Source organism: Canis lupus, chromosome 15, assembly GCF_048164855.1.
Source record: "Canis lupus baileyi chromosome 15, mCanLup2.hap1, whole genome shotgun sequence".
Taxonomy (NCBI): domain Eukaryota; kingdom Metazoa; phylum Chordata; class Mammalia; order Carnivora; family Canidae; genus Canis; species Canis lupus.
In genome coordinates, this window is record NC_132852.1 from 41,048,676 (window position 1) to 41,075,110 (window position 26,435).

The window sequence follows — 26,435 nt, forward strand, 5'->3', positions numbered from 1 at the left end:
AAACGTTTATTTTTCCTTTTTTAGTAGAGATTTTATTTTATTTATTTGAGAGAGACAGAGAGAGCATGAGCCAGAGGAGGGGCAAAGAGGGGGGAGAAGCAGTCTCCCTGCTGAACAGGAAGCCTGACTTGTGATTTGATCATGACCTGAACTGAAGTCAGGCACTTAACTGACTGAGCCACCCAGGTGCTCCAACTTTTGCTCTTTTTAACTCAGGTGTCCAAATCTGTGAACCACTGTTGTTTTTAAATGTGTAAGTGTCTGCCTTGGATGTGGTGATGGAGTGTGTGCTGCCAGTTTTCTACAGTACCTGCCATTTCACACATGCACAGGGAGGGTATGGCCCCCATGCTCCTGAGCAGAACACGTGCAAGCAAACTATAGATATCTTGCTGGGGACCTCCTTAGCCCTAGTGCTGGGCAGCAGCACACATAGCGATGGAGAGCATGGAGCCACACATTTTGTTTTGAATCCCACTTAATAAGTTTGGTCTTCATCAAATTGCATAACCTCTCTCTAGTCCTGTTTTTTCTTTAAAATTAGAAATAATATTCTGTAGGATTGTGATAAGGTCTCAATGAAAAATTGTAAGTGAAACATTTAGCTTAGTCCTAGCATTAAGATGACTAATGGTTATAGGTAAAAGGGATTTAGAGTACACTTATCTTTATAAGCACCGAGTAATATGTAGAATTGTTGAATCACTCACTATATTATACACTGGAAATTAATAACACTATGTTAACTACACTGGAATTAAAATAAAAAAATATTGTATAAAAAATGACAGTGGTTGTTACTGTCCATAGGATCATTGAAAATATGTAAAGTGATGTGATTATCCCATATAATATGAGGAGCATATTGGTGAATCCTATGTCTCTTGTACTAGAAACAAATGAATTTCTAGAGGTGTATAGGGAGCTGTTAGTCTCTTAGAGAAGTAGATGCCGTCAAGTACGTGGTATCTTGGATATTCTTAGAATATTGGCTAGTGATTGGTGTAACTATAGCTCTTTCTATTCCATTAAAAATCCCTTATGTTGTAAGTTGGAGAAATCGTACTGTGAGAACCTCATAGTTGGTAGAAATATTGTTTGAATAAAAATGTTTCCAAACTACAGAGGTTCATATAATTTTAGCAAATGTGTGATATGTACATGTTAATAAGTTTAAGAGGCAGGACCTATGAAATAATTGTTTTACAATGAAAAATAAATTAGGGGGATCCCTGGGTGACTCAGTGGTTTAGCGCCTGCCTTTGGGCCAGGGCGCGATCCTGGAGTCCCGGGATCGAGTCCCATGGCAGGCTCCCTGCATGGAGCCTGCTTCTCCCTCTGCCTGTGTCTCTGCCTCTCTCTCCCCCTATGTCTATCATGAATAAATAAATAAAATCTTTAAAAAATAAATAAATAAATAACGATGTGGAGTACTTTTAAAAAAAAATGAAAAGAAAAATAAATTATATATAGGAATGGAGATTCTTTAAATTTTTTTTTTTTATTTATTTACGATTGTCACACACACACACACAGAGAGAGAGAGAGGCAGAGACACAGGCAGAGGGAGAAGCAGGCTCCATGCACCGGGAGCCCGACATGGGACTCGATCCCGGGTCTCCAGGATCGCGCCCTGAGCCAAAGGCAGGCGCTAAACCGCTGCGCCACCCAGGGATCCCGGAATGGAGATTCTTAATAGAGAAAATACCTAAAAGAAATGCCAAATCTCTGTTAGATTCTAACAGGTAAGCCGTATTAAGACTAGAATGCAGTCATCTATATTCAGATTAATCATTGTTAATTTTGTTTTTGTTTTGTTACCTATTAAAAAATAAAAATTACCTAATGTTAGGAGCACCCAGCTGGCTCAGTTGGTGGAGCATACAACTTTGGATCTCAGGGTCATGAGTTCCAGCCCCAGGTTGAGTGTAGAGATTACTTAAAATCTTTTTAAAAAAATTATTAAATGATATTTTATTTGAATAGAAAGGAAGAAAAAACTAAAAGATGATTGAAGTTAAATGTTTTTTCAGAACAAGAATTAAGTTCTAAATGATTCCTCTAAGTTTAACAGATAGAAAACACCAATGGTATAGTTGTTTAAAATTATGTATTTCTGGGCAGCCCTGGTGGCCCCGTGGTTTAGCGCTGCCTTCGGCCCAGGGTGTGATCCTGGAGACCCCGGATCGAGTCCCATGTTGGGCTCCCTGCATGGAGCCTGCTTCTCCCTCTGCCTGTGTCTCTGCCTCTCTCTCTCTCTCTCTGTGTCTCTCATGAATAAATAAATAAAATATTAAAAAATAAAATTATGTATTTCTTAGTGGAGATGGGTTTGTGTATTTCAAGTAGCAAAACTTAGCAGTCTCATAAAAATGAGATATCAATGTCTAAATGGGTTTTTAAAATAATAGTTTCAAAATTGAACATAATAATAGTCTCTGCTCCAGCAGAAAATGACTGGTGTGTGAGCAACATATCCTGTGGAGGCTGTGAATCACTTCTGGGGGTGAAATGAACCCGTGGGCAGTCATCAGAGCTTTAGGAGCTGAAATAGTTTCCATCAGCCCTGCTCTGCAGCAGGGCATTTTTTGGAGGCATAGATTTCTGAGTATTTGAATCCCAAAGTATTATTTTTTTCCCCTAACACCTAATTTGTAGTTTGGCCAGATCAAGAGAATTTTTTTATGTTCAAAATCATTTTTTTCTAGGACTGTTAAAATAGTCTGTATTGTTTTCTAGCATCAAGTGTTTCTGAAACTTTCAGGATGTTTTTCTCTTTTTTAAGAGATTGGACAATAATAGTCTCTAAAGTTCTTTTTTTTTTTTTTTTAAGATTTTATTTATTTATTCATGAGAGACACACAGAGAGAGGCAGAGACATAGGCAGTGGGAGAAGCAGGCTCCCTCTGGGGAGCCGGATGCGGGACTCCATCCCAGGACCCTAGGATCATGCCCTAAGCCAAATTCAGATGCTCAACCACAGCCACCCAGGCGTCCCCAGGATGTTTTTCTGTGTCTTGATTTTTTTCCTCCCCTCTGCTGAGTTTACCAGGAAACTTAGTCTATTCGTTTGAATCTTAGGCAAATGAAGCTTTCTTAGTGTAATCTCTTTATTTTCTTTTTCTTGATGCCTGTTCTTTCCTAGCTCCTTTTAGGAGGCAGTGCAGTATAATAAAGAGCATCTGACAGGCCAGATGATAATGAGGGTAGGTCCGTGGACCATGTGGTCACAGCTATGGGCTGCATAGAAGTGAGTGAGTGTGGTTTGTTCCAGTAAGACTGTGTTTGAGAACACCAAAATTTAAATTTCATGTAATGTTCACATGTCACAAAATATTATTATTCTGTTTTTTTAAGCATTTAGAAATGAAAAATCATTCTTAGGCATTGTGGACCACACACAGATGGGCCTGGGCTGGATTTGGCCTCCAGGTTGGCTGAGAGTTCGTGATCTTGTTGGATCAGGTACTGAGTAAATGGAAACAAGTTTTCATGAGGACTGATAAAGGAGATAATCCAATACGTAAGAGCAGTGATCATTTCCTGGTGTCCTCCATGTGCCTTAGCTGTTCTTTCATACTTTTGTTCTGTTGGTGTTTCTCAAACTTGAGTAGTGTAGAGAGTTTCTTTTGAAGTTCAAATGTTGAAGCGTCCTGTGAGCGTGTGGGTGTTGAGACACAGTGACTCTCCTGGAGAAGCAGCATCACAAGTGCCCACCCTGAGTGACTTTGGCAGTCCTGGGATTGTTTGGGGATACAGAGATGAGCCCAGAACTCGTATGAGACTGTGTGCTAATAAGCTAATTATCCAGAGTATATTTTTGAAGAATGACATTGAAAGTAATTCATAGGAAACAAAATCTATAAAAGAACTATCCAAAGATAGTTCTTCAAATTCCAAAAGTTCTCTCTCTCTTTTTTTCCCCTTTTTTATCTTGCTGTTTGTTTTTTCTCTGATGACCTATTACTTTTCTGTCCTTACTTTTGAGAAGAGTTGGGTGATGAGGTGGTTGGCAGGGGTTTTTCTCTAGTTGGGTAGGCATTTTCCTTTTTTTTTTTTTATTTTATTTTTATTTTTTTTTATTTTTATTTTTTTTGAGTTAATTTGTTTTTTTTTTTAATTTATTTTTTATTGGTGTTCAATTTACTAACATACAGAATAACACCCAGTGCCTGTCACCCATTCACTCCCACCCCCCGCCCTCCTCCCCTTCTACCACCCCTAGTTCGTTTCCCAGAGTTAGCAGTCTTTACGTTCTGTCTCCCTTTCTGATATTTCCCACACATTTCTTCTCCCTTCCCTTATATTCCCTTTCACTATTATTTATATTCCCCAAATGAATGAGAACATATAATGTTTGTCCTTCGACTGACTTACTTCACTCAGCATAATACCCTCCAGTTCCATCCACGTTGAAGCAAATGGTGGGTATTTGTCATTTCTAATAGCTGAGTAATATTCCATTGTATACATAAACCACATCTTCTTTATCCATTCATCTTTCGTTGGACACCGAGGCTCCTTCCACAGTTTGGCTATCGTGGCCATTGCTGCTAGAAACATCGGGGTGCAGGTGTCCCGGCGTTTCATTGCATTTGTATCTTTGGGGTAAATCCCCAACAGTGCAATTGCTGGGTCGTAGGGCAGGTCTATTTTTAACTCTTTGAGGAACCTCCACACAGTTTTCCAGAGTGGCTGCACCAGTTCACATTCCCACCAACAGTGTAAGAGGGTTCCCTTTTCTCCGCATCCTCTCCAACATTTGTTGTTTCCTGGGGTAGGCATTTTCCTTGTATGGTAAGTGGCTTGTTGTTTTGCACAAGTGGGCAGGGCTTGTCAGCAGATCGGGTTCCCTTTGGGTTCTGTGGCTGAGGGTTACTTGAGGCCAGTGACCCCATGATAGGGGAGGGGCCTTTCCTCCTGGTGGCTTTTTTTTTTTTTTTTTTGGACAGGTCTGAGCTCTGGCAGGGTATAGGAATGTCTGATCTGGTCACAACCTTTTCTGCTCTTTCTATGAAATCTGTTTTTACTTTCCTTCTTGTAGAAATCTCTAGTTTTAGGGGCACTTGGGTGGGTCAGTTGGTTCAGCATCTGCCTTTGGCTGGGGTCGTGATCTTGGGGTCCTGGGATTGAGGCCCACGTTGGACTATGCTCAGTGGGTAGTCTGCTTATCCTTCCCACTCTGTGCTCTCTCTCTCTCTCTCTCTCAAATAAATAAAACCTTAAAAAAAAAATCCTTTGTTTTCAATGTTACTATCTCTACTACTTTGTCATTTTTGTCAGATTTGGGGAGGAGAGGAAGTAGGTGCTTATTCATCTTAACTTGAACAGCTTTTTTCCACTGATTACAGAGTAAGAATTATTTGTGCTTTTAAACTTTTATAATAGAAAAATTTGCACATAATAGTAGAGAGCCTAGTATGATGAACCCTGTGTACCCATAATACAGTTTCAGTAATTACTGGCCCAAGCCTAATCTATTTCTTCTTTGTTTTTTTTTTAAAGATTCATTCATTCATTCATTCATTCATTCATTCATTCAGAGAGAGAGGCAGAGACATAGGCAGAGGGAGAAGCAGGCTCCATGCAGGGAGCCCCGACGGGGGACTCGATCCCGGGTCTCCAGGATTACACCCCGGGCTGCAGGTGGCACTAAACCGCTGTGCCACAGGGGCTGCCCTTCTTCTTTGTTTTGAAGCAGATCTGAGATATATCATTTTAATTCTTAAGTATTTCAGTAGAAATTACTTAGTGATATTTATTTATTTATTTTTAAAGATTTTATTTATATATTCATGAGAGACACAGAGAGAAAGGCAGAGACACAGGCAGAGGGAGAAGCAGGCTCCATGCAGGGAGCCCGATGTGGTACTCGATCCTGGGACCCCAGGATCACACCCTGAGCCAAAGGCAGAGGCTCAACCATTGAGCCACCCAGGCATTCCAGTGGCTTTTTTGTTTAAAAAGGATAATCATGCCATCATCACAACTAAAGAAAAATGATTAATTGAAGTTATCAAATATTGAGTGGTGGCTTAGTTTTTTAAACACTTAAAAATTTTGTTTTTAATTTTTAAGTAAACTCTGTGCCACATATGGGATTTGAACTGAGGACCCTGAGATCAAGAGTCACACGCTCCCTTGACTGAGCCAGCCAAGGTTCTCCTGGGTCATTGTTTTTGAGTGATATTTCAAACAGTTTTTCCTGTTTTGTTTGAATCTGTGTCTAAGACCCACGCATATGATCAGCCAATATATTGGTAAGACCTGGTAGCCTCAAGTCTCTTTCTCCTTTTGGCTTGCTATTTTTGTTGTTGTTGAAGAAGCCAAATTATTCTTTTGTTTCTTTCATTCTGGGTTTTATAGAACATAGCCCTGTGGTGTTGTGTTCCTCTGCCTTTTGTCTTTCCTGAATGTCAATAGGTGTAGAGTTGATCGATTATTTTTGTGGGGAGTTTGTTTATTGTGTCAGATTCTTCATGGGGCTGTTGTATACTTCCATTCAGAGATAAACAACATAAAAAAAGAGATAAACAACATCTCGTTTATTTTTGTATTTTTTTAAAGGGGAGGTGAGGGGTAGAGAGAGAGAGAATCTTATGCAGGCTCTACACCCAGCATGGAGCCTGACGGGGGGCTCCATTTTACAACCCTGAGATTATGACCTGAGCTGAAACTAAAAGTTGGACATTTAACTGACCGAGCCACCTAGGTGCCTCCTCTTTTTGTATTGTTAGCAACCACTAATGACTATTTCTTGGATTAATTCATTACAGGTAGAATTACTTTATTTTGGGCTTAGTGCATTACAGAATTTTGGAAATTCAAGAGAGTGGTTTACATGGACTGTGCCTATAGGATCAGCTGAAGTCTGCATACCTCACTGAATGTGGTATTTTAGGCTCTGCTGTCAGCAAAGTCCTATAGATGGGATTGACAGATATGGCACCACACATGTCTGGATTGTCCTCTTTAAATGCTCAACTATAGAAATGATAGTTGATATAGAATGATAAATAGAAATGATATAGAAATGATAATGTGTGAATCTGTATAGGACCAGTATTTCTGTAACTTGAAATGACTGCTTCTTTGTGAATGCACAGAGTGCTAATCTGTAAAGCCAGTGTTGATATTAAGGAAACTGATTTAAGATTTTAAGTCTTTTTTTCCCCTGCAACTTATAGAGCCTATTAGAAGATCCTTATCCGATGGTCCGTTCTACTGGGATCCTTGGTGTTTGTAAAATAACTTCCAAATACTGGGAAATGATGCCTCCAACCATTCTTATTGATCTCCTCAAGAAAGTAACTGGGGAACTGGCATTTGACACAAGCTCAGCTGATGTGCGCTGTTCTGTCTTTAAGGTAGGATTTAAAATGATAAAGCAATATTTATCATAGAATAATGAAAAAATACAGAGAAAGAACAAATTTTAAGTCACTTGTAATTCTGCTTTATAGATATAACTCTGGGCACTTGTAAAGAATTGTAAATGTCTTCTACAAAAAAGACCTACTGGAAATAATACCAGTTTTTGATGTATGGCCAGGATGGGTAGGCAGTGCTTTTAAAACAGGAACTGTATATAGTAATTTTTTTAAAAAATTAATAGTTAAAATTGACTTTTTTGGTGTACCATATGTACTTTTAACAAGAACCTACAAAACTGTCCTTTCTCCCATCATCTAGTTTCAACAGTTGTCTAAAATACATCTCCTCTTGTTTCATCTTAGGCCAATCCATTGTCTCCCACTATTGGTTACTTTGAAACAAACCCTGGACATTGTATCAGCTCATCAGTAATTATTCAAGTATGATGATTAAAACATAAGGTCTCGTTATAGTTAATGATAATAATATTGTATGGTGCAGATGGTAACTACACATTTTGTGGTGAATATAGCATATGTATAGAATTGTCCAACTACTATGTTGTACACCTGAAACTAATGTAACATTGTATGTCTATACATACAGTGTCAGTCTATACAACTGACTATAATTCAAACAAAAAAGAGGTCTCTTTAAAAAATTGTTTTTCCTAATAAGTGGACAAATGAAGGTGGAGTATATCAGATATTCATATTGCTGCCTGGTCTGAGTTTGGGGAGGTCACTCAAACCACCTGTCAAAGGTACACATGTCTGTAGGCATGCATCATGAGTGCCCCCGGCGGGTGTTCTGTAATCTCTGGTTGTCATGTAGGATTGAGTCAAGAAATAGGAGAATTCATGGGCTACTAAAAAAATGTGAAAGGATTGTTGAATCCTAGCTTTGGACACAAATTGGCTTTGGAGCCCTCCACCAGCACTTGTTCTGTGTTTCTTTCAACTCTGAAATCCTTTAAAGTTTGGCTAAGAGCAGTACCTGGGGAGCTCAGTTGTTGAACATCTGCCCTTGGTTCATGTTGTGATCTCAAGGTCCTGGGATCGAGTCCTGCATTGGGCTCCCTGCAGGGAGCCTGCTTCTCCTTCTGCCTGTGTCTGTGCCTTTCTCTCTGTGTCTCTTGTGAATAGATAAAATCTTTTATAAATAAATAAATAAATAAATAAATAAACAAACAAACAAACAAACAAACAAATAAAATTTGACAGAGAAAGCATTGCAGAATTATTTCATAACTGCTTTAATTTGTTTGGGTGGGACAAAAGATGAGCTGATTATCAGTGTTGAAACTATACTAATTCATTAGAAGTTTGCTTTTTATATGAAACAGTTTTATAAAAGTTTCCTGTCGGTATATTTATTTCACTAGTAGTTCACTAATAAAGATGGAACTGAGTATTTTCTTAACTTTTTATTGTTTATATTCTAAATTTGAATTGTTTCTATTTCTCCTTTTTGATAGTGTCTGCCGATAATTTTGGATAACAAATTAAGCCACCCACTATTAGAACAGCTTCTGCCAGCACTGAAATACAGTCTCCATGACAATTCAGAGAAAGTGAGAGTGGCTTTTGTGGATTTGCTGCTGAAAGTGAAAGCCGTGCGGGCTGCTAAGGTAGGATAGGCAGGACTTTATCATCGAAGATGTGAAATTAAGAAGTATATTCGTTTTCATCAGCACAAAGACAAAGCAATTTTAATTCCAAGAGTTTTATTAATCATGTTTAAACTAGTGGATGTCTGGTATGTTCTGCCAATTTATTTGTGTCATAAAATTTTGTTTTGTGATTTTTACTGAAGTTTCTAGAAATATCATCAGTGTATTTTCTTTCTGAAAGACATTAATGTAAAGCAACCCCCACCTTAAGTTTTATTTTTTTAATTTTTATTTTATTTATTCATTTATTTATTGAAGATTTTATTTATTCATGAGAGACAGAGAGAAAGAGGCAGAGACACAGGCAAAGGGAGAATTAGGCTCCACGCAGGGAGCCCGATGTGGGACTTAATCCCAGGACTCCAGGACCACGCTCTGGGCTGAAGGCAGGCGCTAAACCGCTGAGTCACCCAAGGATCCCTTAAGTTTTATTTTTATCATATGCATAAAAGCTTTTGTTCAAATACTGAAATGCTTGCCACTCAGCAAGGACTTAAATATTACTAGGAGAATTCCCTTCATTTTATAGAAGGAAGGAGTAATTGTGCTGTGATGTACATTTAACATCGTGTAAACTTTGACAGTGAGGGTGTGCTCCCTTAGCTTGAGTCCAATTTAGCTTTTGTCTCAAAGTATTAGATTTTTTAACTTCATTTGTTAATGCTATGTCTTTTCTTCCTCCACATAGTACTTTTCTGACATTGACTTTAAAATGCTATTTTGTCCCAACACAGAATTTGGGAAGAACCTGACATGTCCAGTAGTCTCGGGTTAACCATATAGACCTGTGCTGTGTTCACAGAATGAAAGAACGCTATGTTGCAAGCAGTGTAGCAAAGCAGGTGAATGGTGAATCCATGCATTGGCCATTTGGTCTTGGGTTGAATCTGCTTCTGTGGTGGTTGTGAATTTGCACTGCATAGTTAGGTGCACTGGAGTGTGTTGGCAAGTGTTCTTTGCTGGTGGTGTTGTTAGCTACAGATGTGCTATTCAGGATTACAGCTCAGTATACCCAATAGCCCATCTGGACTGACACGCAGGCAGGAGGGGGAACAGGGAAGGTAGATCCTTCAGGTCAGATCCTCAGACTCATCACCCCCCTTCTCTTAAACCTTGAAAGCACTGCCTCTCACCCTTGAGTAAAAGTCTCCAGTCACCTAATTGCCAGCCTTAGTTTTGTAGTTAGTTGGCTAGACGCTCTACTCTGAAGCCATCTGGCTCTGTGGGGCAAGGGCTGATAGAGAGAGGTAGGCTGCCATACCATCCTCTCTGTTTGACTTACTGCTGGCAGCACTGTGGTGCTCTTTGCCTCCCCAGAACCAGCTGAGTAGACTGTGGGACTTGGACTTATTGTCTTTACTTCAATTACTTTTTTGGAAATACTGAGAGGTATGAGTGGAAGTATCCCAGGAGGTTTCCTGGGTAAGTAATCAGTAGTGTCAGATACTCAGAGATTTCCTGGAAGGGGAGGTATGAATATCTTCATCTGGATTTTCCATAGAGGTCATTAGGACTTTGGCAAGAACAATCTCAGTGAGAGTAGAAGCCATGCTACTGTGTGCTGAATTATAAGTGGGGTGAGGAAGTGGAAGTAGAGGCAGAGAGAGGTCCCAGGTGGAAGGAAAGGTGAGCTGCAAGGAGTCAGGAAATTGAGTTTTGGGGGAGTTTTGGGGGGTGGTTTTTGTTTTAAGAGTTGAGATGACCTGAAAATCTTTCATTGCTGATGAGAAAGATCAGTTGAAAGTCCTGGAAAGGAGACAAATTGTTAGAGCCAGGTCCTTGAGGAGAATGCATGTCAGTAATATTATCCCCATTATACAGAGGAGGAAACTACCAGGCATAGGTATTTGCACCGGATTGCCAGCTGAGAAGTGACTTAGGACAGAATTTGAACATTTCACCATTAGAATCTATTTCTACTACTATTTTTCTCTTGTCTGGAGTGTCTTGCCTAGAAGTTTGGCCCTCTTCTTTAGGCAGTAGATGACTTTGAGGCTTTTGAGCAGAGGGACTATAGGACAGTTGTGGTCAAACAGCAGCTGTAAGGTGGGCTAGAGGAGGCTGGTGTGGTCCTCTAGGCAAGCTGGCCCTGCAGAGGGGGAGGCCACACTGTGCCAGAGGGTTCCGCCCACTGTGGGATGCAGACCAGGTACCTCTGGGGGTCAGGAGTGATGTCTCTGTGTCTCCGACTTAGGGAATGGCATATCCGCTGTAGCTTTCTATGTCCAAACTGTTGTCAATTTTTCTATTCACTGTTCACATTAATGGGCCAAAGCTTATGGTGTTTTAGGAAATTTTTAAATTTTATGACTGATAATCACAGCTATCATTTGAAAGTTTACAGCAAACATGTTACTAACAAGTTGTAATTAACCCTCCCAAAAGTGTTATACTTAGGTACCTTCTAATGTCAGTGCTTCTTACAATATGAATTTATTCTAATTTCTCTACGGAAGAGTCACAGATTCTGGTATAGTCACTTGAAATGAGTTCTCTTGAATATAAAAATTAGTTCCTTTTTGACTTTGCTCAGGAATTTTTGCTTAAAAAGTGTTTTTAAGACTGTAGGGACAATTGACTATTTCCTTCTGTGTGTGTGCTCCATACATAGTTTTGGAAAATATGCCCCATGGAGCATATTTTGGCTCGTCTGGAATCAGATTCCCGGCCAGTGTCTCGGCGCCTGGTGAACCTTATCTTCAACTCTTTCCTGCCTGTGAACCAGCCGGAGGAGGTGTGGTGTGAGCGCTGTGTCACGCTGGTCCAGATGAACCATGCGGCCGCCAGGAAGTTCTATCAGTATGCCCATGAGCACACCGCCTGCACTAATATAGGTATGGGACACCTGCATCTCAGTGCTTGTTATGTTGTCTCCCTAAAAGCATAAGCAATGCTATGTATCCTCAGCATTGGTCATTTTAATAAGCCTCATGCTTTAGTGCATTTCTTAATGATTTCCCTTGAAATAAGACTCTCGATGGTTTGGGATTATAATTTTACTATTAGAAAGACCATTTTTTTGAAGAAACATACGATTTTTATGTATGTTTATGTAATGATTATCTTAAACATTTTAGCAAAGCTGATCCATGTGATTCGCCATTGCTTGAACGCCTGCATCCGGAAGGCAGTGCTTGAGTGCCACGAGAGCCATGAGGAGAGGGAGAAGGAGAATGTGAGTGTGGTCCGGTTTGCCCTGGCTCAGCCATGCCTGTGGCCATGTTACCTTTGAGGCAGACAACACCTCTGTGCTCCATGCTTAGAGACAGGCAGAACGCTAGATGAAAGCTGGCATTTCCATGGACTGTTATGTTGGCAATATTTTTATTTCCCATTCCTTTAGTATTGATAATTCAACTAATTATTTTAGAAGATCATAAATAGTGTTTTTGAAATAATTGTTCTATATCTTTTGTAGTTCACTGTGGAATTGGGGCAGATTTAATTCAGAGGAAAATTTATTACTGGTAACACTCCCAAATATTCTTGGCCTTAAGCTGTATATTTTATTCTGGCTTTGATGTAGCATACACCTGGATTGGATTCTGGATGTTACCATATTTTATAATTAATGAGTATTATTATTGTTCTTAAGGACTTACCCATAGCCACTATTGTGAGATTCTACTAGAAACATCTGGGGGTTGAATATCTAGGAATGAACTTTATTTAGAATTGCCTTTTAAAAAGTAATTAATTGGGGCCCCTGGGTGGCTCAGTCAGTTGAGGATCCAACTCTTGATTTTGGCTCAGGTCATGATCTCACAGTCCTGGGACAGAGCCCCAGTCCGACTCTGTACACTGGGAGGTCTGCTTGAGATTCTCACTCTCCTTCTCCCTCTGTCCACAAACATGCCTGTATCCTCTCTTTCAAATAGATAAATAAATCTTTAAAAAAAATAAAAGTTTAGAAAATAAAACGTAGTTAATCAAAAGGACTGGTTAGCTGCTATTTCTTCAGAATCCAGAGTGACCACTTATAAGAAATTTAAGGCTTAGACATATATTACTTATAAGCATCGTAGTCCCTTTTCAGGAAGTTGTCTGTAGTGGTTGTTTTCAGGTTGTCAGACTGTCTTGGTACAGTCCCATTGTAGGACTGGCTAACAGACCCCATCCATGTGTGTCTGAGCTCGTTGTGTTCTAGGGCTTATGTTCTGTGTAGAAGACTTGGCCAGAGCGCATTTGTGGTTTAAGTGGAGCATTCAGAAGAACATAGTGATTATTGCTTATGGCCAGCATAACCTCAGATATGAATGCTATGTTATTTTAGAACAGTGATTGAGTGGGAGTTGGTCATCATCAGCCCTCACCAGACCTGCAGAGTGAAGTGGCTGGCAGACAGCCTGGGGTGATCTGATGGTCCAAGTGTGTAGCTGACTCTCAGTAGCAGTCACATCTAGGTAAATTCTTCCCTCCTCCCCCAGTCTGTTCACATCAAAGTTTATGGCAGGAAGTAACATCTTTTTTTTTTAAAGATTTTTTAATTAATTAATTAATTCATTCATTCATGAAAGAGAGAGAGAGAGAGAGGCAGAGACATAGGTAGAGGGGGAAGCATGCAGGGAGCCTGATGTGGGACTCAATCCCAGGACTCTGAGATCACGCCCTGATCCAAAGGCAGACACTCAACCACTGAGCCACCCAGGGGTCCCTAGAGATTTTCAAGTAGAGGATAAAGTCATTTTCATGAAATGAAAATAGACTTGATAATCTTTTATGTTTTTGCTTTAAGTCTGAAATTCTGAGATGTACTTTTAAAGATAGAGCTGTTGTAATAATTGTTCTGATTTAATTCTTTCACAATCAAATTATTTGTGTCTTAGGTTCTGGACAAAACACTGTCTGTAAACGATGTTGCATCCATGGCCGGTTTGCTAGAAATCATTGTGATTCTCTGGAAAAGTATTCACAGAAGTATGGAAAATAATAAGGAAGCCAGAGTTTATACCATTAACAAGTTTGCCTCTGTGCTTCCTGAGTACCTGAAAGTCTTCAAGGTAAGCCTGCTCACACTGTGGGTGGGTATATTAAGATTACATTTGTGCAGTGTTAGCAGAAGTGTTCAACACACTTACCTGGCAGGACCTGGTTGGTCATCTGTAAGGGCAGAATGCTGAGCCAGTACATACCTGGCAGGGTAAGTGGCCTCTTGCCGTTTTTGCAAGTGGAGGCCATGTGTCCTTCTGCTCTATATCTCCAGCACTCAGGGAAACGTGGGGTTGAATGCTCAGTTTTCCTGTCTTCAATGGTCTATAACACTATTTGAGAATCTAGTTTGATTCGCTGGGAATTGAGAAGGAAGAGTTTGCAAACACAATATCAGAGTGGCTAAGTTTCGTGGGCACTTTCAGGCATTTGATGGTGTAAGCAGATGGGCTTCTGTAGTGTTTGAGTTGCATCTGCAAGTAGAACCATGCGTGTAACTTCTATTTGGATGAAGGAAACTTGTTTCTTAACTTTTTACTTCTGAGAGAAGTTCCTATTTCCAAAACAAATAGAAATAAGACTGAGCGAGAGATGAAAATGTACTCCCAATTATAAAGCAACCATGGTTTAAGTATAGACTATAAGGATCCTAGGTTTTTGTTTGTTTGTTTTTTTAAAGATTTTATTTATTTATTCATAGACACAGAGAGAGAGGCAGAGACACAGGCAGAGGAAGAGAAGCAGGCTCCCTCCATGCAGGGAGCCCGATGCGGGACTCAATCCTAGGTCTCCAGGATCACACCCCAGGCTGCATGCAGGCGGTGCCAAACCGCTGCGCCACCAGGGCTGCTCAGGATCCTAGGTTTTATGAACCATCCTTCTCTTGGTGAATTGTACTTTGGGGCTCTTCCCAAACTGCTTATGTGACCTTGACCCCTTAGCTTTTCTGAGCTGCATTTCTGTGACTATCAAGTCTCTAAGCTTCATTATGTCCCTGAAATGCAACTCTGACCTATTCAGGAAGGTAAATAATCTAAATTGCCATTATTAGTACATTTAAAAGCTTAAATAATTACATTGGACTGAGAAAACAGCACTATCTCAAAATTGTCAGACCAGAACACAGAAGTCCATGGTATATTGGATGAGATGATAGATGAGCAGTGTGGCCTGCAGGTGTCTAGGGACCCAAGGAAGGCCATTCATTTCAGATGATTCTGGCAAGTGGTCGTCTCTGCCCTCAGTTGCTCTAAGGACATTGTGGTCTTCTTTTTAAGTGAATAAACAGTCTAAAAGCCAGACAGAGTGGAATTAGTGGTGATTTTCAGTCTACTTTTGTAACTATAAGAAAACATTTTCTGTATTGGGACTTGGGGCGGGGGGGGAATGAGTCCACTCCAACCAGATGCAAAGTGCAGGTCAAATTTCAGTGTTGTTTCTGCTTTTGTTCCATGTATGTTTTCAGGAAATTTGTAATTTTTTTTTTTTCTCTGTTAGAGTCCACCATCTCTTCTCTTGCAAAACAAGGATATTTTCTATTAAGTGTTCTTGATTGAGCCTGGTTTACTCTTTGTTTTAATGGGGAATCACAGTAACACTGGTGTGGCTATAGCTTATTAAGTGCCACTGAGGATGGGGTGCTGTGGTGTGCCTCACTGGGTCCTTCCAGCTGCGCCCTCCGCTTTTGCAGAGGAGGAGGTGGACCTCACTGCTGCCTCTTCCTCGGTGCTGTTTCAGCTGGTAAAACTGTGGAGTCTGGTTGGACCTAGATTTGGCTTGGTACCTCCTAAGCCTAAACATTTTCCATTGTACTATACTGTCTTTCCAAAGATTTTCTGACTATTTTATGGAAAACTTTTTCTCTGACTAGTTCATTCTCTTGACATTTATGTTCAGGATGCCAAGTGGACACAGTTCATTTTTTTCCCCCTTTCATCAGTATTATTTCTATAATAGGAATCAGTGCCTCGATAGCAAAGAATTTGTCTATTCTGTTTACGGATAAATTCCCCGAGATCTAGGTTGGCAATTCATACACAGTACATGCTTAAATATGGTCACAAATTAATAATACATCACACACAGTGGTAAAATGTCATTTAAAACTTTGAAACTGCTTCTCAAATATGAGGCTTCCCAGTAGGTTTGTTTCCCATGACCACTGACAGGAGTGCTCTAGTTCTTACTGAGTGTCTCTAAAGGTAAGTTATTAGGAAGTTAAATGGACATCTTTTGAAAATGTCATTGCATTTAAATACCTTTTTTCCCCTTTTTATGCTTTTAGGATGATCGCTGCAAGATCCCTTTATTTATGCTTATGTCCTTCATGCCAGCCTCCACGGTGCCTGCATTCAGGTATTCTCTCTCTCGGGAGGTAGTGAATGGGAACCCTGCATCCCTGTGCTTGGTTATTAGTGTGGCCTTCAACAGATTGTCATGCTTCAGTTTTAAGTTCACAGTGGTGGCGGGAAAGCAGCAGGATACATTTTCCAGCGGGCTCTGGAGTTGCTAAGGAATATAGAAGAGGCTACATGGAATTCAAGCAGTGTGCTTCCAAGCCCAGCAGGCAGGGCCTTAGGAGTCATGCTGCCTGTGCGTCTGGCATGACGCGGGTGCAGAGTGTACGTGGGCTCGGGGCCTGGCCTGGAAGGAGGAATGTGAGGAACCAGGTGGTTTTCTGTCAGTTACACCTGAAGACAACATTGTGGAGACAGTGGGTTAGAGAAGATACATTATTGAAATTAATTGTATCTGTTTTTCCTTACTTTTTTAAAGGTGGCTACTAGAAAATTTTAAATGACATAAGTAGCTTGCTTTTGTGGCTCATGTTGTATTTTTTACTGGATGGTGTGTTCTAAAATGTTGGTTACTATCTCAGTAAAAATGGCTCAGTTTTATTCATATTTATGGAAAATATTAATGTTTTGATGCTAAGCAAAAATCATTCTCCAAAAAGTAGGAGTCTTTGCTCTGGAGTCTTACTCAGATGACAGAGAAAAGAAAAGCCGGGGGTTTTATGGAACTGGCATGTCCTTGATGACTTAATACTCCTATGGGACTGCCTTGACTTCCGTGTTCCTGAAGCTGCCTCAGATTCAGTATTTCCTGTTGGAACTTACCCTGTGTAGTAATTGTGGGGAAACTATGTTTATTCCTGCAGTGGAGAATATCCAGGAGTACCCTTAGTTTTTAGCTTCCTTATTTTTTTTTCACCTTTTTGCAATGTGGGAAATTGTTACTGAAATGTTAGATCTGATTTTATGTATTTGACGTTTTTAGCTGTGGTGTGATTTCCACATTAAGAAACCAGGAAGAAGAAGCAGCAGACAAGCGTTATTGTACTTTGTTGGACTGTCTCTGCTCCTGGGGACAAGTGGGACACATTCTGGAACTTATCTGCGACTGGCTGCCAGAAGAACAGCCCCAGAGCAAGGTGTATTTCTGTCATGGTTCTTTAAAATTGCTGAGTGAGGATATGTGTGTTAGAAATCATATGCTTTCCTGAGAACATGTATTTTAATTGTTACTTTATCGCTCTGTTTTTTCAGAGTAACTCAGCATCTAAACGGAAGGTGAAAATCCATGATACACGCCCAGTAAAACCTGAATTAGCTCTGGTTTACATAGAGTATTTGCTGACCCATCCAAAGAATCGGCAGTGCCTGCTCTCTGCTCCCCAGAAGAAACTTAACCACCTTTTGAAAGCACTTGAAATGTCAAAGGTAATTTTATAGAACAGATATGGACACTGAAAGTTGTCCATGTAATTAGTAGGAGTGACAAAATAAGCTCTAAATTTTTCATACTTAAGAGTATAAAATTTTTCCGTCTGGAAAGGAGTTAAGAGTTATCTATCCCTCCTCCTTCAATTTGCAGGCGGGGACGTGACACTCAGGTGACTCACTGGCGGGGCAGGGGAGGAGCCAGCTTACAATTTGGGCCCTTGGATAACCCTGTTTCTCAGAACACGCCAGTCTAAAGGAAGACTTCTTCCTGCACTTCCCTTGCTGTACTCCTGCACATTGATGTGGGAATACTAGCTTCTCCTCACAGTCCTTGGCAGGCTTTTCTAGGAATCTTTGAAGAGTGTTTCCTATGAATTCAGCATCTCCTTCTTTCTTACTGGCTCTCTGGCCGTCTCCTCCAGGGTCAGCCCTCAGAGACAGCATCTGTGACTGCTGCTAAATTTGGTCATGCCAGAGGCAGAGTATCCAGTGCTTAGCATCAGATGGGGAATGGGAGGGAGAGATCTGAAGGAGGAGAAGGAGGCTCACAACTGTCCAGGAGAGGAGATGAGCCAGGGCTGGCTGCCCCGCATTTGTAGGCAGAGCTGGGATTTTGCCCATGGACAAGGCTGGGCACTGGCTATGCTACTGTGCAAAAGTAAGGCTGCCTGTGGGTTTTGGGAAAGACGGATGGGTGCATTCCCCTGAAGGCTTTGCTAGGGGCCACAGATGACATCCCTACCTACTAATGCCGGTGGGACCTCCTCCCTATCTGTGTGACAACCAAACACAGGCTTTCCCAACACTAAGGTGCTCCTCCTTTTAGGGTACAAGGTTACAGAGCCATGAGCACGCTGAGGCTCTGACCCTGCCTGGGTGGTGACAGCATTGTTCCTGGGAGGAACTGCCTTTCTTTCTCTTCCTTTTTTTTTTTTTTTTTTTTTTTTTAAAGATTTTATTTATTTATTCATGAGGCACAGAGAGAGAGGCAGAGACACAGGCAGAGGGAGGAGAAGCAGGCTCCATGCAAGAAGCCTGATGTGGGACTTGATCCCGGGAACCAGGATCACACACGCCCTGAGCCAAAGGCTGATGCTCAACCTCTGAGCCACCCAGGCATCCCTCTTTCTCTTCCTTTGATGGTCTCCTCCCTCTCAGCCTCCTGACTGGGAGCAGGTCAGAGTTTGCCCCAGGGGCAAATGCTTTGTGTGCTTGATCCTGATCAATAACTGTTAGGAGTTTTTATCTTGTTCTTTAGAAGGAAGGATCTGCTCCTGAAACCAGGAGTACACTGTAAACTAACTAGAATTTAAATAAAAACTCAAAACAAAAAAAAAAATAACAGGAGGATCTGTTGGGGGAGGGGAGGAAAAAGGGAAAACCATTTCTCAGATGGTTTTGTGGTTTAGTTAAATCACCTCCGATGGCAGCTATGTGTCAGGTTCTCCAGATGGTCCTCAGTGTACACATCTTAGTTGGAACATGGCCACATAAGTGTTTTATTTTGTAGGCAGATCTGGAATCGATTTTGCAGTTGCCAGGTGGGAAACCTCACAACTTTAGTGAAGCCATGGCTCTGCGAGCCTTCAGCCTCCACTGCCGGCTGAGTGTCCACCTTCAGCACCAGGTGAGTCTGTCCCCCACTGCCTGACCACACATGAAGCATGTTGACAAAGCAGGGTCCGTTACTAATTTCTCTCTCTATTGTTATTGGACAGTTCTGCTCACAGGGGAAGGTTTACCTGTCTATTTTGGAAGACACTGGGTTTTGGTTAGAAAACAAAGTTCTGTCTTTTATCCAAGATCAAGAAGAAGAATATCTCAAGCTTCATAAGGTGGTTTATCAGCAGATCATCCAGGTTAGAAGTCTGACCACATGGAAGCCTTCTCTTCACCAAGTTTGAGACGTGCTTCCAGATTTTATTTTCTGTTTTAAAGTTATAACTTTAGATAGTAATATTGTTCTCCAATACTCACAGCATCATGCAACATCCAGAGCTTGTCTTTTCCCAAAACATAAGCATGAAATAGGTTTTCATTCATGTTTGTGGAATGGCATAAAATGAGTTTCCATATTTCTTATGGAAATAAAAATGAGAACTAATGTATCTTTTTGAAAATTCCTTTGTAAAATATCTTTATAAATACCTGCTTTAGGAGATAATTAGTAATACAATAAGATATTAGAAGCTTTACCAGGCTGAATTTATTCTCCTTTTTTGGCTCTCAGTTTCTTGGTAAATCACACCAGCACATCTGTGTCTCTTACAGACCTACCTGATGGTGTGTAAAGATGTTGTGATGGTTGGCCTTGGCGATTACAAGTTTCAGATACAGCTTTTACAGTGGAGTCTCGGAATCATGCAAACAGGTATACTTCTTTCATTAAAGGACTCATTTAGAGCATTCAGTCATCAAACCAGTCATTTCCACCTCCTTCGCTTTGCTAATTGGGACTCTTTTTTTTTTTTTTGGGGGACTCTTGATTTCAGGAGACAGATATATAACACAAACTAGCTCGTACCAACAAAGGAATTCATATGCTGCTGCAGCTGGGAAGCCCAAGGGTGTTTCTGGTGTCAGGCAGTTCCTCTCCCAGATTCTCCGCTCAGTGCTCTGCCAGGTGGTGGGCGGGGGCAGTGGCAGCTCTGAGCCTATCTGCTCACCACGTGGGGAGTAAACCCCCCTCAGGACCACTGGGAAGTTGCTGCTTCCCTGAGGGACAGGGTGACGGTGGGACCCACAGGAACGAATACCAAGGGGTCTGTGCTCAGTGTGGTGAGTGAGTGAGGGATCACCTCCTTCCAGGGGCCCTGGGGCCAGATTCTCACAGCCAGTGGGGGAGTGATCCAGGCTTTGTCTCCCATCTGTCAGCAGAATTCAGCTGAGAGTGCTGCCATATGACCCCACTCTCCTCGACTACCTCCCCCTGGGTATAGAACTATTTCTGAATTGCTCTCACTGTACATCCTGATGCTATGTCTGGTGGTTTCTGCCTGAAGAGGTTGAGAATGATGTCATCATTTGTAGATTCAGTGTTGAGGTTTGAACATAGAGCTCTTGAGTCGTGCGTGGTGGTACTGACCCCGTGCAGGCAGCCTTGGGGTTTGACAGGGGGTCGTGCTTGGGTGGTGCTGAAGCTTGGGTGCCAGCCCCTCTGCTCTGCCGTTCCAAATATGCACTTCTTGAAATGCACCTGAACTGCAGGGGAGATTGTGGATGAGTTGTTTAAATACCCACAGGTCGAAACTGAACAAATACTGTTTCAGAATCTGGCTTTTCTTCATTAAATCTTGTATCACTTTTACTTTTGTTTTTTTTTTTACTTTCTGTTGTGAAACATTTTTGACTTAAGTTTAATGATTGAAACAATGAAAAATGATTTGTATTTTTTTAAGGTTTTATTTATTCATGAGAGATAGAGAGGCAGAGAGAGAGAGAGAGCCAGAGACACAGGCAGAGAGAAAAGCAGGCTCCATGCAGGGAGCCCGACATGGGACTCCAACCCGGGTCTCCAGGATCATGCCCTGGACTGAAGGCAGCACTAAACTGCTGAGCCACCTGGGCTGCCCTGATTTGGTTTTTTTTTTTTTTTTTTTTTAACTTCTAACTTCATTTAGAATTTAGGAGTTGTTTTCCCCTAAGGACTGAATCTACTCTTAGTATTTATAAAATTTGTAATTCCAAGGGTTAGCTGGAAGTTTAGATCTCTGATGTTGCCAGTTTCATTACGTAAGGGGTATCTGTTCCCCCCCAAAAAAGACCCTAAGCTGCTGACTTTACCTGAACCAAACTGAAGTGCACTTTGCATTTATATATTCCAACATTTAGAGGCTTCCCAGGGGGAATCAACTATGGCCATCCTTTGTAACCCTGTCACAAAATAGGGTTATACTTAGCAACTTAACAGGGTGCCCCCAGAGTCTGTTGTTGATGGGGCTCTTTGCTCTACTTGACAGAATTCTAATAAAACATTTAAGTTCTAAAACCAGTCACATTTATATTATTATTGTTATAATATGACATTTTCCATGCTAAAGTGCATATTTAGAGGAGGTTCCCTTGAAAGGAGCGGAGTCCCCACACAACCCAAATATAAAAATCTAAGCTCACACAAATGCAGGTGTTTCAGCTATGTACATTTTGAAAAACAAACAAACAAACAAACACACCATGTGTTCTGCAAAATCAGTGACTAAAAAGTAACGGCTGGTGGGAAAACACAGTCTCGAGCAGGTTGTTAAGAGAGTGCTGTGTGCCAGAGCACTAGGAGATGGTTATCCTGGCAGAAAGCCAGCCTGTTTAAAAAGGAAGGTTAGGGGGATCCCTGGGTGGCTCAGCGGTTTGGCACCTGCTTTTGGCCCAGGGCATAATCCTGGAGACCTGGGATCCGGTCCTGCATCGGGTTCCCTGTGTGGAGCCTGCTTCTTCCTCTGCCTGTGTCTCTGCCTCTCTCTGTGTGTGTGTCTCTCATGAATAAATAAATAAAATTAAAAAAAAAAAAAAAAGAAAAGAAACAGTGAAGATGCTTGAGAAGCTTCCTGGAGGATGAGACCCCTGGCTATGGCTTGTTTATTTATGAAAGAGAGAGAACATGCGAGTGGTGGGGGATGCACAGAGAGAGAATCCCAAGCAGGCTCTACACCCTTAGCACGGAGCCTGACATGGGTCTCCATCCACAACATTGAGATCATGACCTGAGCCTAAATCAAAAGTTGGACACTCAACCGAGACTCCCTGCCACACATACTCACCCTTCCCTGGCTCTGTTTTTACAGCTCAACTTAAAATCAAGATGGTATAGAATCTGAAATGAAAATTCAAGATCTCTAGGATGAACTGGGATTAAGCTCACATGTGGAAAATGCTTTACCAAATTGATGCAACTATACACACACGTAGTAAAGGAAGTGATTCAGAAGAGAAAATCAGTACTAAACTACAAAATGTTGGAAATTTAACACAGTTGGCCTATGACATTTGTAAATCACATTTGAAATCTCTTGGGCCATCCCTCTCAGGCTTGTGCCAGTAGAGCTGGTGTGAATATTGCCATTACCTAAGAGAATGAGACACATTCTCTAGGCCCGGTGTTCCAGGGGCCACACTGTCCACATGGGTAGTAAGCCCACCAGTGATCAAGTTAAATAGATTGTTACTGTTGTTGAAGGTATTGCTGTTCTATTTAAAAGGAACAAGTTTTTAAATTTTATTTATTTTAAAATTTATGTGTGTTAAAATTTAGATTAATCTCATCAACCTGATATTGGCTTATCAGTAACAATTTAAGTTATCATGATACACATGTGTTGTGTGAAAATGTAATAATTTAAGCTAACTTTTATGGTTAGATAACTGATGTTTCCAATATTCTTTCTAGTGAAGGGCTTCTTTTATGTGTCATTACTTCTTGGCATTCTGAAAGAGGTAACTGGAAGTTCCTTGAAGCAGACACCAGATTCAGGTGAAGAAGTTGCCACGCTGTTTGATATGGTCCAGAAAGTATTTCAGAAAATGTTGGAATGTATGGCATGGAGCTTCAGGAAGCAACCAGAAGAAGGCCTACGGGTACTCACGCCCTCCCAGTCATTAAACCATGCTCACCCAGAAGGCAAGGATGCATGAGGATGTGTCACCTCACACACAGGCTCAGCCAGCACTTGCTTGTGCCATTGGGCTGTTGGGTGGGTCGCACCCCCATATGGGAGACGATTACCAGGTGTCGACCTTCTTCAGTGTGTGGTGCAGTCAGAGAGGTGGTGCTGTCTGCACTGGGGCAGGATGGCTAGGAACCCACCTTTGACTCTTAATCTTAGAACAGGTTTTAATAAGCCCAGGTAAGCAGGCCTTCTGCCAGAGAGGACAGGAGACACATAACACATTACATCTGGCTTGTGAATGCTCAAATGTTATTTCATAGTTTTCCAACTAAAATACACTTTTGAGAATGCTGATTTTGATTATATGTAGATAACAGGGACTTTATACTACTTTCTATCATAGGCTACCCTCTCATCATGTGTCAGCTTCCCCCTCATTGGGAGTGAGAGCTGCAAAGCTGGAGGGGCCATGGTTCCCTTGCTGATCAAAGCTCCTGTGAAGTGGGACTCCTGAGTAGCCAGTTCATGTGGCAGATACTGACCCATGTGCCACATTTGCTTTCCTTCTGAAGTCATCCTGTCATCAGAGGGTGTCTGTTTTTTGTTTTTTTTTTTAAGATTTTATTTATTCATGAGAATACCCAGGAGAGGGGGGGGGGCAGAGACACAGGCAGAGGGAGAAGCAGGCTCCATGCAGGGAGCCTGACGTGGGACTCGATCCTGGGTCTCTAGGATCACGCCCTGGGCTGTAGGTGGCACTAAACCGCTGAGCCACTGGGGCTCCCCCATCAGAGGGTGTCTTAAGTAGTGGTTTATTTTTTTTTTATTTTTTTTTTAATTTTTATTTATTTATTTATGATAGTCACAGAGAGAGAGAGAGGCGCAGAGACACAGGGAGAAGCAGGCTCCATGCACCAGGAGCCCGATGTGGGATTCGATCCCAGGTCTCCAGGATCGCGCCCTAGGCCAAAGGCAGGCGCCAAACCGCTGCGCCACCCAGGGATCCCCTTAAGTAGTGGTTTAAAAATGCAGATTAGCTGTTCTTTTTAAGTGAAGCTTTAAAAAATGCTGAAGTGGGAGGATGTTTATGAAACATTGAAGACTTTCAATTTTTTTCTGTTCTTAGCTGATAGAAGGTGATGGAAGGTTGCTGGCCATGTTTTCCTAGCTTACCAATTCATCTTTGAGTTAATTTGAAATGTTTCTGTTTTTGATGAGTTGGTTCAAGTGTCTTATCTATTCAGTTTGTGCCAGAATCTTTTACTTTCTCACCAAATCTTTTACCATTGGCTGTGCAGTTCCTCTCAAAACACATGGCCTCTTGGTTTTCTTTTATTGTTAGTGGTATTTCTTTATCTTTTCTTTATTTATGTTATTGGTGTGTCTATTCTTGGCATTTTTTTTCTTTGCTTTTGGGAAAAGAATGGTGTAAAAGTAGCTCCCAGTAGGCTTTGGTCCTGTCTGTCCTTTTGTAGCCACAGTGCCTGAGAGATCTGAGTCAGCAGTGGCAAGGGCAGGAAATAAGATTGGGGATTCCTGGACCCCTAGGGAGGACAGTAGGAATGCTTATCCTATAAGATGTCTTTTTTTGACCACTAAAAAATGACTGGTGTGTTTTCTCCTAGCTTCTTTATTCAGTTCAGTCTCCTCTTCATGAGTTTATAATGACTGTTCAGTCTTGGCACATGGACACACCCGTCCACCGGGGCATGCTCTCAACTGTGATCGCTGCATCTGTGGTGGAGATAAGTCACCAACTACGAAAGGTGAAGTCTGTTTATTCTGAAACCACCCTGTCTGTTCCTGACTGTACAATATGCTATTCTCTATTAGCAGCACATTGTCATGTTTTCCCAAGTATTTTTTAAGAGCTCAAAGTTTAGTAGGTGTCCTGCTCCTCCAGCCTTCACAGTCCTCTCACAGTTCCAAAGCTGGCTGGTGACTCAAGTCATGTGACTACTGGGGACATATGTTAAGGGTGTTGTCATCTTTGATTAAGACCAAGCTAGTACTTCCATTGTGAACTTTTTTTTCCTTCCTGCATTTTATTTTTTTTTTAAGATTATTTATTTATTTATTCATTCATTCATTCATGAGAGGAAGAGACACAGGCAGAGGGAGAAGCAGGCTCCATGCAGGGAGCCCAATGTGGAGCTCGATCCCGGGACTCCAGGATTATGCCCTGGGCCGAAGGCAGGTGCTAAACTGCTGAGCCACCCAGGTGTCCCTCCTTCCTGTATTTTAGAGATCTACCTGAGTGATATATTTAAGACTTCCCTGACAAGGCGAAAGCAGCCATCGTCAGTGGAGCAGGGTAAGGATGGTGCTTGCCCTGCAGTTTGGGGTAGTTGCAGGTTTGACAGCTTTGCTGGAGGATAGGCCTTACGTTTCTTTTTCATGTCTAAACATAGGATATGTGAACTTTAGATATGAGTTTAAGCACAAAACTTATTCATTCCTACTCTGTAAAGGACTGGTGTTTTCCTAGCAGTTACATAGTTTTTACAGTTAGCCTAATTGGGTAAAGATTGACATAAACAAAATGTTAATTCATGTGAGAACAGAAAGCTCTGTTTCTTCAGTGAAATCCTCGAGGATGGAGGGAAGGCACAGCGTAGTGACTTAGAAGATAGAAAGGTAATGATAAATGTTTCTCAGTATGAAAAGATGGAATCTGATAGTCAGTGGCATTGTATTATATAAATTCTGTATTATATAAATAATACCGTAAGACCATGAGTATAAAAAAGCCAACTAAATTCCTAAAACATTAATAGAATTTAGGGCTCTCCTTAAAGCTTGGTTTAGGAAACTAGTAACTAGATTATATATAGAATAAGAACTGGAATTTATTAACTCCATTGAGCCTTATAGCTAACAACTATAAATAAATCAGTGGCCCCTGCGCCAGGCCTGACTCACCAGTGACTCTGTTTTTTTAAACGAACTTATATTGTACACAGCCACACCTACTACTTAGAGATTTTCTGTAACTGCCGAGCTGAGTAGTTCTGACAGAGCCAGTATATTTTACTACTTTATGGAATATATTTGCCGACCTCTCTTCTGTATCCTTAAAGATTTGTGTCCTTGTTCCAATCATGAGAAGTTAGCTCCGTGGTGGACTCGTCCCTT

General features: G+C 41.3%; 1 protein-coding gene across 13 annotated transcripts in view; it reads left to right on the forward strand.

The window, feature by feature from the left end:
* Nucleotides 1–26,435, forward strand: part of NCAPG2 (non-SMC condensin II complex subunit G2) — a 64,157-nt gene that overhangs the window by 25,264 nt on the left and 12,458 nt on the right. For 10 of the 13 annotated variants that reach the window (XR_012007753.1, XM_072776794.1, XM_072776789.1 and 7 more), the window contains 14 exons: nt 7,188–7,367; nt 7,737–7,814; nt 8,852–9,004; nt 11,658–11,880; nt 12,124–12,221; nt 13,873–14,046; nt 16,260–16,330; nt 17,255–17,408; nt 17,524–17,697; nt 19,211–19,327; nt 19,419–19,559; nt 19,972–20,071; nt 23,081–23,268; nt 24,926–25,066. Coding sequence is in view for 11 of the 13 variants with exons in the window: in XM_072776794.1 (XP_072632895.1) it covers nt 7,188–7,367; nt 7,737–7,814; nt 8,852–9,004; nt 11,658–11,880; nt 12,124–12,221; nt 13,873–14,046; nt 16,260–16,330; nt 17,255–17,408; nt 17,524–17,697; nt 19,211–19,327; nt 19,419–19,559; nt 19,972–20,071; nt 23,081–23,268; nt 24,926–25,066 (1,992 nt within the window). In the remaining 2 variants the exon portion in view is untranslated. Of the gene's footprint in view, nt 1–7,187; nt 7,368–7,736; nt 7,815–8,851; nt 9,005–11,657; nt 11,881–12,123; nt 12,222–13,872; nt 14,047–16,259; nt 16,331–17,254; nt 17,409–17,523; nt 17,698–19,210; nt 19,328–19,418; nt 19,560–19,971; nt 20,072–23,080; nt 23,312–24,925; nt 25,067–26,435 lie in introns of all 13 variants that reach the window. The other 3 variants (XM_072776798.1, XM_072776800.1, XR_012007754.1) reach the window with 2 other exon arrangements.